General features: G+C 48.6%; 1 protein-coding gene across 1 annotated transcript in view; it reads right to left on the reverse strand.

Annotated features, from left to right (window-relative positions):
* Positions 1 to 12,041, reverse strand: part of ABCA4 (ATP binding cassette subfamily A member 4) — a 129,685-nt gene that overhangs the window by 99,306 nt on the left and 18,338 nt on the right. Inside the window, exon 6 of the mRNA XM_020283187.2 lies at positions 7,988 to 8,185. Within this exon, the coding sequence (XP_020138776.2) occupies positions 7,988 to 8,185 (198 nt within the window). The remainder of the gene's footprint in view (positions 1 to 7,987; positions 8,186 to 12,041) is intronic.

The following is a 12,041-nucleotide window of genomic DNA, read 5'->3' on the forward strand; positions in this document are numbered from 1 at the left end:
AGAAAACCTTCTTCTCCCATCACCATGCTCTTCCTGCCCTCCTTCCCCATGGCCTGGGTGTCCCTCCTACCTGCTCCTATAATTCTCTGTGCATTGATTTATCACTTTTATTTTAGTTTCCTAGTATTTTTTTAAAATATATCTATCTGTCTCTCTGCTAGACTGTAAACTCATTAAGCATAGAGATAGGCTTAATTTTATGTTTATCTCTTCAGGACAGGGTACACAGTGAATGTTCAATGGGTGTGTGTTTAACAATTAATGAGTAAATAAACTGTAATCTAGTAGAAAAGAAACAGAGTCCATTGCGGTTTAGGGTTCCATGAGAGACGTCTCTATCCCGCATAATAGTGGCTTAAAGGGAGGGAGCAGTCAGTTCCACCTAGGGACAGGTAAGGTGACAGTTGAGCAGATGTTTGTGAGGAGAAAAGCTGACAGTTGTAAGGGTGAGGGCAGGGTCTGTGGAAGGAAGTGGAGGGCCAGGAATTCCAGGTGGAGAGAGGCAGGTGAGGAGAGTCAGCAGGTGAGAGTGGCTAGAGAGATACCCAGATAAGAACACACCAGGAATTTGGGGGAGCGGGAACAGGGGAAACAATAGTTTGAGATGTATTTTTGTGTCTGGTTAACACTTTCTTTTTCAGTCCTGTTAATAATTTAATAATATTCATTAATCAAATATTTACTAAACTCCAGCAACGTGCCTGGCAGTAGAGCTGCAATTCCCTTCCCAGCTCTTTTCAGTGGAGATGGTAAATCATGAGGGTCTTTACTTACACCTTCGTTTTCGATACCACCTACATCTCTGGGCAGTGCCTGGACCCTCGGAAGCCCTCTGCATGTACCTGTTCACACTTGTCTGACTGACACTGCCATAAATTATAAAATAACTTTCCCAAGGCTCTCCTCTTCCTTTGGTTCCCTCCCCCATTATCTATTCAAATTCACACAGAATTGTTCATACCAAAAGGACCAGAGGAAGACTGTAAGTTTATTTGAATGGAAATGTGAAAACATTTCTGGAAAAAAGGTCACAGACTAAAATGGCAAGTATCACATGTCTGTCTCTCTGTCTCTCTGTCCGTCTCTCTCTCTCTCTCTCCCTCTCTCTCTCTCTCTCTCTCTCTCTCTCACACACACACACACACACACACACTGCTTCCTATGCCAAACAAGTTATCTTAATTTCCTAAGTAACAAATAACCCTTCCATGTCACAGCTGGGCTTAGCGCTGCCAGCCCAAGTTCAAGATCTGATTAGACCTCTTCAGGAAGATGGGATGTACAAATAGGCTGTGGATGGAGTATGTCTCTATTAACTGAGGTTGGTCTGAGGGGTCCCTGGGCTTTGGTCCAGTACTTAAGAAATTGATACAAAGTCCCAGCCAGCAGCCAAGAAGATTCTGGCTCTAAGAAGCCTCTATTTGGGTTCTCAGGGACCGAAAACATGTCCCTGCTTTAGGACTGTGTAATATTTTTTCTTAAGGCAGAATAAAGCAGATCATCTCCTAGAAAGTCTAGTTGCGTAGTATCTGCTGATGCTTTGGATCCAATGGGTTAATCAAACACATGCCACTCTTCTTATGAAACACACAAAACTTCACAGCACATGAAATGTTTCATGAGCTGCATTTTTTGTTTGTTTTATTTTCTGTGTTTCAAAGAGGACAATCTGAAAGCAGTATTAATTTCTAAGTTGAGGATATACCTAACACAAAGGTAAGTAGGTTAAAAGTGTCTTTATGGGGAAGACACGTTTCTGGAAGCCAGTGGAAGGTTTGGAAGTGAGGGACGAGTTGCAGTCTTGAAAGGAATCAGACCCGAGGTGCAAAGCAGAAGTGGTGGACAGACAGTGCCGGCCACTGTGCTCAGTCCTGGGCTGAGCTACAGGAAACCCACATTTATCCCAGAGGGAAGTTGTTGCTAGGCAACTAGGAGAATGTGGATTTGAAGCATGTTTGTTGCAACCTGACAGTTGTTAAGCATCAGATGAAAAGAGAGGAAGCCAGCTTCAGTGGTGAGGGGGCAACCAGGAGGGGGACACCCTGCGTGCTAGGAAATGCGTCATGAGTGGAGAATTCAGACTCAATCACTGGGTGGGGGTAGGGGAACATGCCAAACTGTCTCTACTGGGAGGTCACAGAGACGTGCTGTCTCCCAGGACTGGAGGGAGCTGAGCCTCTGAGCTAGAGGGTAGGCTCTGGGGTATGTGAACAGACAAGTTATGGGACTCTCTGGCTGAACAGAAACTAGGCCTTTTTCTTTCTGTCCCAGTGTCTGTGGTTAATGAAAGCAAAACTGAGCTTGGAATCTAGGGGCAGTCAAAAGGTCACTCTTTGAGTCAGCCCTCCTCCTAGTCTAAGGGGTCTAAGGAAGCAAAGGGGGGAGCAAAGGGGCTCTGGAAAAGTGGTTGTGTTCTTGCTCGGGTAAGAGCAGAATGCTTTTTGTTTCAAAGTGTTTTTCCGTCTCTTCTCTAATGTGAATTTTACTACAATTCCATGAGATATGTAGGACAGGTTCTTTTATCTTGATTTTACAGATGGGAGGCTGAGGTCCCCTTTAAATGACAGTGAGTCAGGTGCCCATGCAGAGCCAGGACCCAGCCTCTTGGGCACCAGGAGATGCCTGTGTGCCCCCGGCTGCCCAGGCGTCTAGTCCTCTCCCCATTGGGTCCACGCTTGGGGAGATGCTGATTACTTCATAAAAAGAGTTGAGGAAGAATCTGTGGTTATGTTGAGAACTTTTAGAAAAGGATGCATATTAGTGGCAGGTAAAAAGAAATTTTAATGGAAAAGCTCTTAACCTGGCATCTGGCTTCAGTGGCTCCATGGGCTGCCCCCACCACCGCCTATATGTCTGTGCAAACTTGCATTTCTCCAGGGAAAAAGTTAGTGCTATAGTCAGATTCCCAAAGGTAATCCTAATCCATAAAAAGGTTAAGGGCTACTTCCTGTAGAGATGAAAAATATCAGAAGCCAAAATCCTTCTAAAACCAATTTACTCTGGACAGAACCCAGTGCCTCACACATTGGTACACACATTGTAGGTGCTCAATCTGTATTGATTTATTGAATAAAGGACGGGACCTAAAGACCATTATTATCCTAACTAGCAGCCTTCCCAGAGGACTGCTTGTGTCCTAAGTGACTTAAATTTTGAACTCTCAAAATTTCTTTCTTTTTAAAATCCATAAAAACAACATCTGTTCTGTTCTGTCCACACTGCATGGCTGGAGCCTAAAAGAAATCAAGGCGGGCAAATGATAACGAGACCAGTAGGCCTAATGTACATGAAAAGGTCTCTCTTCTATTTATTTATTTCTTCTTCATTGAAATCCAGGGGACATTTTGATTGTAATAGGCACAGATTTTTATAGATGAAGGCAGAACAAATACTAATGCTGTATGTCAAATATCCTTGCTGTGGCTTAAAAATTTTCAAAAAACCCAAAAAACCTTTTTTCTGACTTAAGTTTTGCTTCCTCCCAACAGCTCCGCTGCTCTCAGGTGCTGCTGGCACTCAGGCATCGTCTCCCCTCCCAGAACCCTCACGTAGAAGAGGGAGAAAGTTGACAGTACAGCAGTTAGAAATGGGAAGAGAAAGGAAATCATGAAGTTATTAATGGGGCCTCATTGTGAAATCCTGGAGATGTGGGGGCTTTCCCAGAGACTTTTAACACAGCGATATCCATCCGTAAATTGAAACACAGAGTTGAAGTTTAACAAACTGCAATGAATGACCCCAGAGAGCGGGAACCATGGCTGGCTCTCACTGGGCAGGGGCAGTCCACCCACACATATCCCCAGCGACTCAGGAATTCAGGAAGCAGAGCCAAGAATGACGTTGCAGGACACTGGTAGGAACCTGGAGTCAGGACCCCAGGACTGGGTCTTTCCTTCCCTGGAACTCAATGTTCAGCCACCCCGCAGTCAAAGAGACATGGGTAAAATGAAGTCAGAAAAGTAAAAACCGCAACAGAGTAGAAGCTGAGGGAAAGGAAAGAAAGCTGGAAGCTTTTATGCCACACTGGAAGCATTTGCAGAGGGGAATACTGTGAGCCAAAATGCTGGGGAGGCCAAATTTCCTCTATCAACATCCTCTGGGAAGGGGGGAGGGAGGGAAACTCAGATTTCCCAGCAGTATGGCAGGTCTTGGCACCAACCCTCAGTTCTCCTGCCGAACTTCCACAAATAAACATTCAAAGCAGAAGGGACAGATTTGCTTCTCAGCAAGATTTCAAAGCTGTGCACCAGAGTTAGAGAGAAAACAGGAAGGATGGCAGAGGGGAGAGGGGGAGGGGGGAGGAGGAGGAGGGGCAGGAGGGGCATGCATGCCTTGGGCCAAATCAGATGGGAAACCTCCCAACCCCTCACCCGAAACTGACAGGCCATTTTTTACGAGGTGCAAAACATTTCAGGTAGTGTTGGCACTAATGATACCTTGGGCCCAGGGCTGAGCTTCTGGGTTTCAAGCTGGGGGTGTTAAACCTGAGAAGGCTACAAGGTGAAGACAAGCTCCTTCAAGCTGTCTCAAACTAGGTGAAACCAAGAGGAGCTAAATTCCACTGGAGAAAATCCAATCACCTGGCTTCTTGTTTCATTCTCAGCCCACTGAGGTCACCGATTCGTGCGTGTATGTATGTGTGCGTGCACTTGCAAGTAAGCATGTGCAATGGCGTGCGAGTGAGTGTGAGCGTGCGTGGGTGTACGTGTGGGGATGGGTGGGATGGGGTGAGGCTGCGGGTACTGCATTTGGATTATTTGAGGATGACAACACTCACTTCTGATCTCCAAGGAACCGAGGAAAAACACAGCTGGGCTCAGTTGGTGCTAACCTCACATCCCCCTCTCCCATTCTCTGGGCTCTGCAGGTTCCCGGTCTCTGAGGTTGCACCCACACCCCCAGCTCCTTACACAACAGGGGCAGGTGCCGTCACAGTGGTTTACAGAGATTTTCCCTCTTTCTTTGTTAATGAGAACTGATTTGGTATTTAATAAAACCTTATTTATACACTGGCTTACGTGCATATGAGAAACAGCCCAGAACAGAAGGCGCAGCATTCCGGCACTGGAGCTCGGCGTGGCTGCCGGCCAACCAGCTGCAAAAACAGCCGCATCCCAGAGGACCCCTTCCCAGCCAAGGCTCCTCTCAGAGGGGTGAAGGGTCTTCCCTGAGCCTTTCCTGGCTTGGTTGCCCCAGGTGGCTGCCCCAGGCTTGGTTGTTCTAACAATCCTAAATAGAATGCGTACAGGAACAATAAATGTAAAGCCCCATCTTAATGCTTGCAATTTCTTTTAGGTTTCTTTATTAGTTATTCTTTTTTAAAAACAATCTATTTGTAATAGCACATTTCAAGGGCACCCAAAACTAGACAGGGTGTTTGTCTTCCTTGCTTGGGGCCCATGTGTCCTGCTTTGGTTGGGTCGTTTGCCACAGAGACGGAAGCGAGCGTAGTGCTTGGAGGCCTACTGGGGCCTGCTCCACTGGGGCTTCCCCCCAGGTGGTCCCTGGGGCCACTGAGGCTCTGCGGCTCACCAGCTTTGTTACACACACAGGAAGGAGGGTGCATCTCCGCGGGACCCTGGTCTTAGGGGCTCAAATCACAGTTCTTTGAAGCCGCAGAGGCATTTGGGTTACTGTTAATGTTTCATCTACAGAAATTGAGATTTTAAAGCCAACTCCTATGTCCTAGGTCAGGGATTCTCAACCCTGGATGGACACTGGAACTTTCTGGGAAGCTTTTAAAAATAGTGAAGTCCAGCCCTAGGCCCACGGACTCAGAACTCTGGAGGTGAAGGCCAGGCATGTGTAGCTTCCAAAAGCTCCCCAGGTGATCTGATGTGCAGCCAAGCCTGGGAACCCCTGCTGTAGGGGACAAATGCCACTGGTGTTGGCCTTGTTAAGCTGTGCTGCTATGAAATGGCCTGTCTGCTTGTGTCTGGTCTCACTGTGAGTGCGGTGGGGGTGGGAGGTTCATGGTTGGGGCCTTGGCACCGTGCCTGGCCACTCGCAGGTGCACGATGCAGGCTGAGTGTCTGGACACACAGAGGTAGCAGGTGAGCACCCAGGACCCACCCGATGTCAGCAAGGGCGAACGGCCAAAGTCAGCCCATGGTTTCGGAACTCCAGCACTTGCCAAGCCAGTGTGTAAGGGCAAAAGGAAAGACTTTCTGGTCTTCCTTGTTTAATAAATATTTTGAAGCCAGTGGCCTGAGTTTTGGGTCCAGTCACCAATGGGAAGTTTTGCCCAAGTGCCGGTTTGTCCTGCTCTATCCAGGACCATCCTCCAGAATTGACAGTCATGTACCAGAAGGTAAATTTACCTATACCAGTGGCCATGGTGCTTTAAGAAGAGAAAGATGACCTGCTCCCATCATAGTGACGAGAGGATTGCACAATCCTGGGTGCCCAGGTGGTCCGGGCCCTGCCGGCACAGCCTGGATATAGACATGGTTCATTCTGCCCATTGTGCAGGGCTTGTGGGCCCCGGGGTGCCTGACAGGCCTCCACGGCCCTGCTAGCACAGGCACTGGTCTCCTAGCCGAGCTTCAGCTGCTCAGAGTAAGGAATCTGTGTCGCCTTACTCACGCTCCTGTTCAATTCTGAAAGCAAGCCAAGGAGCGTGTCTAAAATAGGGTTCCTTTTGAAATTTTGGAGAGAGACCTTTGGAATGCATGGCTTTTTATTCCCCCTGCAGCTTGGGGAGCTACGACCCTTGTCCGGGTCCTGGGCTCTCAGTGACGGTGGCATCCTTAGGTCCCGGTGCCTTTAGCCCATGTTGGAGGCCCACCCTGATGAGCTGGGAAAATTACAGAGTAACTTTCCAAGGGAAAGTCACACTTTGAAAGGGATTAAGTGTGAACCCTGCCAGAAACTGTGGGGTCGGGCTTTATTTTGTTTCATTTTTAAAAGCCTTCAGCGTGCTTTTTCAGATAAGCTGACAGTCAGTTTTCTGGAATTTCAGAGAGCGTCCATAAAGAAAGGCAAAACTCAAATTTCTTAATCAAGTTCTTAGTGACTGATGTTCCTTACAACACAGTCCCAGAAATTAAAATGTAGATAGAAGAAAAAACACAATTCAGTGCTATAAATACTACACATTACCTTCTTTAAAGGATTAAAATTTTGAGTGTTTCTGAAAGTGTGGCCTACAGGGACCCCCATCAGAATCACCCTGGCCCAGCCCAGTGCCTGACAGAGTCTCTGGGGTAGGGATTTAGAACCTACATCTTTTATCAACTTCTCTGACGATTTGCCTGTACTCAGCACTTTGAGAATCTCTCCTCCTCACCTCCCTCATATAATTCCTTCTCATCTTTTCCTTCCAGCAAAGGAGGAGCTACTATCAGATAGATCCCAAGCAGTCTGTCTGAGTTGAGGGTTTAGCTAGATCAGGGCTTTCCAAATTTTGAGACTGAAACCTTCTCTGTCATTTTTTTTCTATCTAGAAACAACAACATTTGACACTGAGACCAGACCCAGAGGAAGGAGCGCTCAGCCCTCACTTACTGAAATTTATTAAATGCTTGGCATATATTTTTCCTGTATCTTTTCCTACCACTCTGTAAAGAATTATATTTGTTGTATAGATGAATAATGGGCCCAGGAAAGGTTAAATATTTTGCCAATAATCACCCGGCTAGGAAATGGGAGCGCAGGGGGTCTAACCAGGCCCCCTTCTTCCTTCACCACACTGGCAGAGGAGTTGAAGAGGACTCATCCCACGTTTGGAGTGGATGCAAACATGCAACAAACACATAGCGAATGGTGAACCTAATAGTGATTTCCAGGCCCCTAGGCCACTGTTGTACAAATACTATCAGTCAAGATTTCTTGAGCTCCAGAGCTCAAGAAATTTCTTGAGAAGCCCAGAGCTTTGTCAAAGTGTACCCTGAACACCAGGCTCACGCCCTCCCCAAGGTCAACTCGTGAGGCCCAGCTGCCCCAGGAATCACCTTGCAACAAGTGAGCAGCTAAACCCCTCTCTTACCACGCGGAAGAGCTTGAAGAAGTCCACGTTGGCATACAGAGCATCTTCTACCCACTGCAGGGTGCCCTGGGAGAGGGGGCACATGGCCTGGTACACTGTCTGTGCCCCATGTCGCTGGCTGAAGATGATGAAGCGCTCCAAGAGGGCCTTGCTGCAGGCAATGTCCTTCAGCGCCAGGTCTGGGACTCCATGAGCAAACTGCAGGGAGGAGAGGGAAACACCGGTAGGAAAAGAGATAGCCACGTCCTAACCCACAGAACCTGCGAATACATTATATTACATAGCACGGGGGATAAAGATCACAGATGGGATTAAGGCTGCTAAAGAGCTGACTTTAGGCCGGGCGCGGTGGCTAATCCTAGCACTCTGGGAGGCCGAGGCGGGCGGATTGCTCGAGGTTGGGAGTTCAAAACCATCCTGAGCGAGACCCCGTCTCTACTAAAAATAGAAAGAAATTAATTGACCAACTAAAAATATATGTACAAAAAATTAGCCGGGCATGGTGGTGCATGCCTGTAGTCCCAGCTACTTGGGAGGCTGAGGCAGGAGGATCGCTTGAGCCCAGGAGTTTGAGGTTGCTGTGAGCTAGGCTGATGCCACAGCACTCACTCTAGCCAGGGCAACAAAAGTGAGACTCTGTCTCAAAAAAAAAAAAAAAAAAAAAAAAAAAGAGCTGACTTTAAAATAAGGAGATTATTTTGGATATTTTGAGTGAACCGAATGTAATCACAAGGATCCTTTAAATGTGGAAGAAGGAGGCAGAAGAAACAATGTCGGAGTAATGTAACATGAGAAAGACTCGCTAGGCCCTTGCTGGCCCTGGAGATGGACAGGGGCCACTAGCCAAGGAGTGTGACAGTCTCTAGAGGCTGGAAAAGGCAGGGAAATGGATTTTCCTCTAGACACCCCCGATGCCTCCAATCCCCAGGAAGGAACGCAGCCCTGCTGACACCTGACTTTCAGACTTCTGACCCCTGGAATTGTAAGATAATAAATCTGTGTAGTTTAAAGCCACTAAGTTTGTGGTAATTTGTTATAGCAGCAACAGGAAACTGATACACTCCCCAAGCCTCACTTTTCCAGAGAGCCATTTAAAATTTGAGAGATCCCTTCTTAGTGCATGATGCTAAAGTACCGTCCAGACCTTCTCCCTGAACCGAGGTGGAAGAGTGGCTAAAACGATGACAAGTGACCAATTCCTTCTCTCCTTTCTCGCCAGATTTCCAGATAAAAATACCAGATGCCCAGTTACACGTGAATTTCAGATAAACAATGAATAATTTTTAGTATAAATGTGTCCCAAATAGGGCAAATTTATGCTTAAAAAGTTATTTGTTGTTTATCTAAAATTCAGATGTAACTAGACATCCTGTATGTACTTTATCAGGAGACCCTAAGCCCTGGGTAGCCCCTATCCTACTGCTGCTAGGGAGCTCACGGGCAGTGGCTCTTGAGGCACCACCCCCACCATGGCCTCTGGAGGCTAGGGTGGCAAGGGAGGGCCAGGGACCCTTGGACACCCAGCACAGTAACTGGTGTCCTGGAGTCCTGGATGCCTAGGAGCAGATGAGACCCTGAGTACCATGAGCAGAGTCATGGGGCTCCCTGGGCACCGCAGTCTCCCCATGATTCCAATTACACAGCTGCCTGGGCTGGAGAGCAAGCAGGCCCAGCCTCTCTACCCTCTGCATGGAAACTGTCCAGACCACACACGGAAGCCTGGGCCCTACCCGAAGCACAGGTCACAGCTGACCATGGGTCTATGTGGACGCTTCAATCTCAGGGACCTGTAACCAGGTGCATGTCCCAAAAGAGCCTTCCCATTTTGTCCATGCCTCACTTCTTAGCCCCAGGCAAAAACTCACCTTCATCTCTAATCCCAGAGTCTAAAACATTTTGAGGTGAAGGGAATTAATTAGCCCATTTTTCCTGAGCCCCTCACATTCCAGAGGAGAGACGTGGTGGAGAAAGGGCCAGGTGACTTGGCACACAGTGGCTAGAAACTGGGACACCACAGAAGCCCCTGGCTTGTTCCCTCACTTAGTCACTCATGTATTCAACACCCACTCACTGACTTCCCATTCTGCAGGGACTAGGACAGTGACTGGGGACACAAAGAGGAATCAGGAAAGCTCCCTGCCCTGCGAGGAGCTCCCTGGCTAGATGGAAACGCAGGCATTGACGTAGTGGTAAGTGCCAGAATGAACACGGTGAAACTAGAACACAGAACAGGGAGTGTTAAGAACCTCAGTAGCTGGGGCATGGTGGCTCACGTCTGTAATCCTAGCACTCTGGGAGTCTGAGGTGGGAGGATTGCTTGAGGTCTGGAGTTCAAGACCAGCCTGAGCAAGAGTGAAACCCTGTTTCTACTAAAAATAGAAAAAATTAGCCAGAAATGGTGGTGTGTGCCTGTAGTCCCAGCTACTTGGGAAGCTGAGGCAGGAGGATCACTTGAGCCCAAGAGTTTGAGGTTGCTGTGAGCTAAGCTGACCCCATGGGCACTCTAGACTGGGTGACAGAGCAGCAAGACTCTGTCTCAAAAAAAGAAAGAAAGAAAAAATGAACCTCTAGTAAACGCAGCTAGCATTTATTGTTTACTATGTGTCAGGCACCATTCTAAGTGTTTCACATATATTAATTCTTTTAACCCTCACAACCATCATGGGTGGTAGGTACTTTTATTATTTCCATTTTACAAATGAGGAAACACAGGCACAGAGTGGTTAATTAACTTGCCTGAGGTCACCCAGTTAAGTATGTGGTCTTACTGAGATTTGAACCCAGAGCTTAACCACAACCTGTGAGCTCTTTGCCAGTAGAAAAGAGGGAGAAAGCAGGGCAAAGAAAGGAGGGTTTGTGAATGATTTCTCTAAGAAGGCAACACTTGAGCTGGCCTTGAAGCATGTCCAGGAGATTACAGGGCTCGGGGCAGGATGGGGGATGAACCAGAGAAACGGTACCACTCTCATCGTCTTAATAATTCCCTAGATGGAGGAAGGTGACTCAATTCCTTCGGAGCTGTGCTCAGACACAAAGCAGAAAGGACCAGGAGGGGAATCTAGTCCTAATGGTAAAGGACAAAAATTCCATGGCTAACGAGGACAATCACTACACAGCCACAAGCTCAGCCTTGGACGGCTGAGAGGAGACATTGCCATCATCCCCGACAGTCCTGGTGGATGGCGCTGATGGGGAGTCCCAGAGCCAGGCGGAGTCGGGGGCTATAAGAGAGGGCCAGTGCACAGGCCAAGAGGCTGAGAAGCAAGGTGGGCCTGGGGGCGCGGAGGGAGCTGGGCGGGCAGGACTCGTTTGGCAGGCGTGGGGCTGGGGCTTGGCAGGGGAGCCTCAGCTGCTCGGAGCCAGCACTGGTGAAGGAGGCAGCCTGGCGACCAGCCCTCGTCCTCCCACATGAAAGGTCTCAGCCCTGACGCCACAGGCTCAGCACCAGAGACCCAAACCTCACATCAGCAAGGAAGAGGAAAGAAATTTCCCCTAAATTCCTGCCCTTATCTCCACCTCCCTTTTATTACCAACTGGAAATCCTCACAGGCATTGCCAGGACTTGAGTTTTATGAGCTGAAGAGAAAGCAAATGGGAAAATGAGCAATTGGTGGGCACAGGAGGGGAAGCGGGCAGGGCCCGGCAGCTGGGCAGCCTCGAGGGCCCAAAGCCACACCGCCACCAGGGCCTGGGCATTGCGGGTGCCAGGCTCATGCTGCCTCTGGGCTGACCCTCAGTTCCCCTTGTCTAGTCTTGGGAAAACCTATGGGCCTGAGAAGCCAGAAAAGCAGGCATGGGCTCCTGCACTATGCAGAGAACCAGTGTGAAACTCCCATTCTGGGAGCCAGTCCCAACCAGCTGGGGTGGGGACCCCCTTCCTCTGGACTCAGATTACCTCAGGACCCCCACAGGCCCTGACATTACGTTCATGTCTCCATCTCCCCGGAGTCTGGAGGAGGAGCAGACCTGGCCATGAGGACAGTGAGGAGGGTGTCTGGGCTGTGGGCCACTGCCCACCTTGCGTTCTCACTGTGTTCATCTCGCTAAGGACCCA

Source organism: Microcebus murinus, chromosome 2 (genome assembly GCF_040939455.1).
Source record: "Microcebus murinus isolate Inina chromosome 2, M.murinus_Inina_mat1.0, whole genome shotgun sequence".
NCBI lineage: Eukaryota > Metazoa > Chordata > Mammalia > Primates > Cheirogaleidae > Microcebus > Microcebus murinus.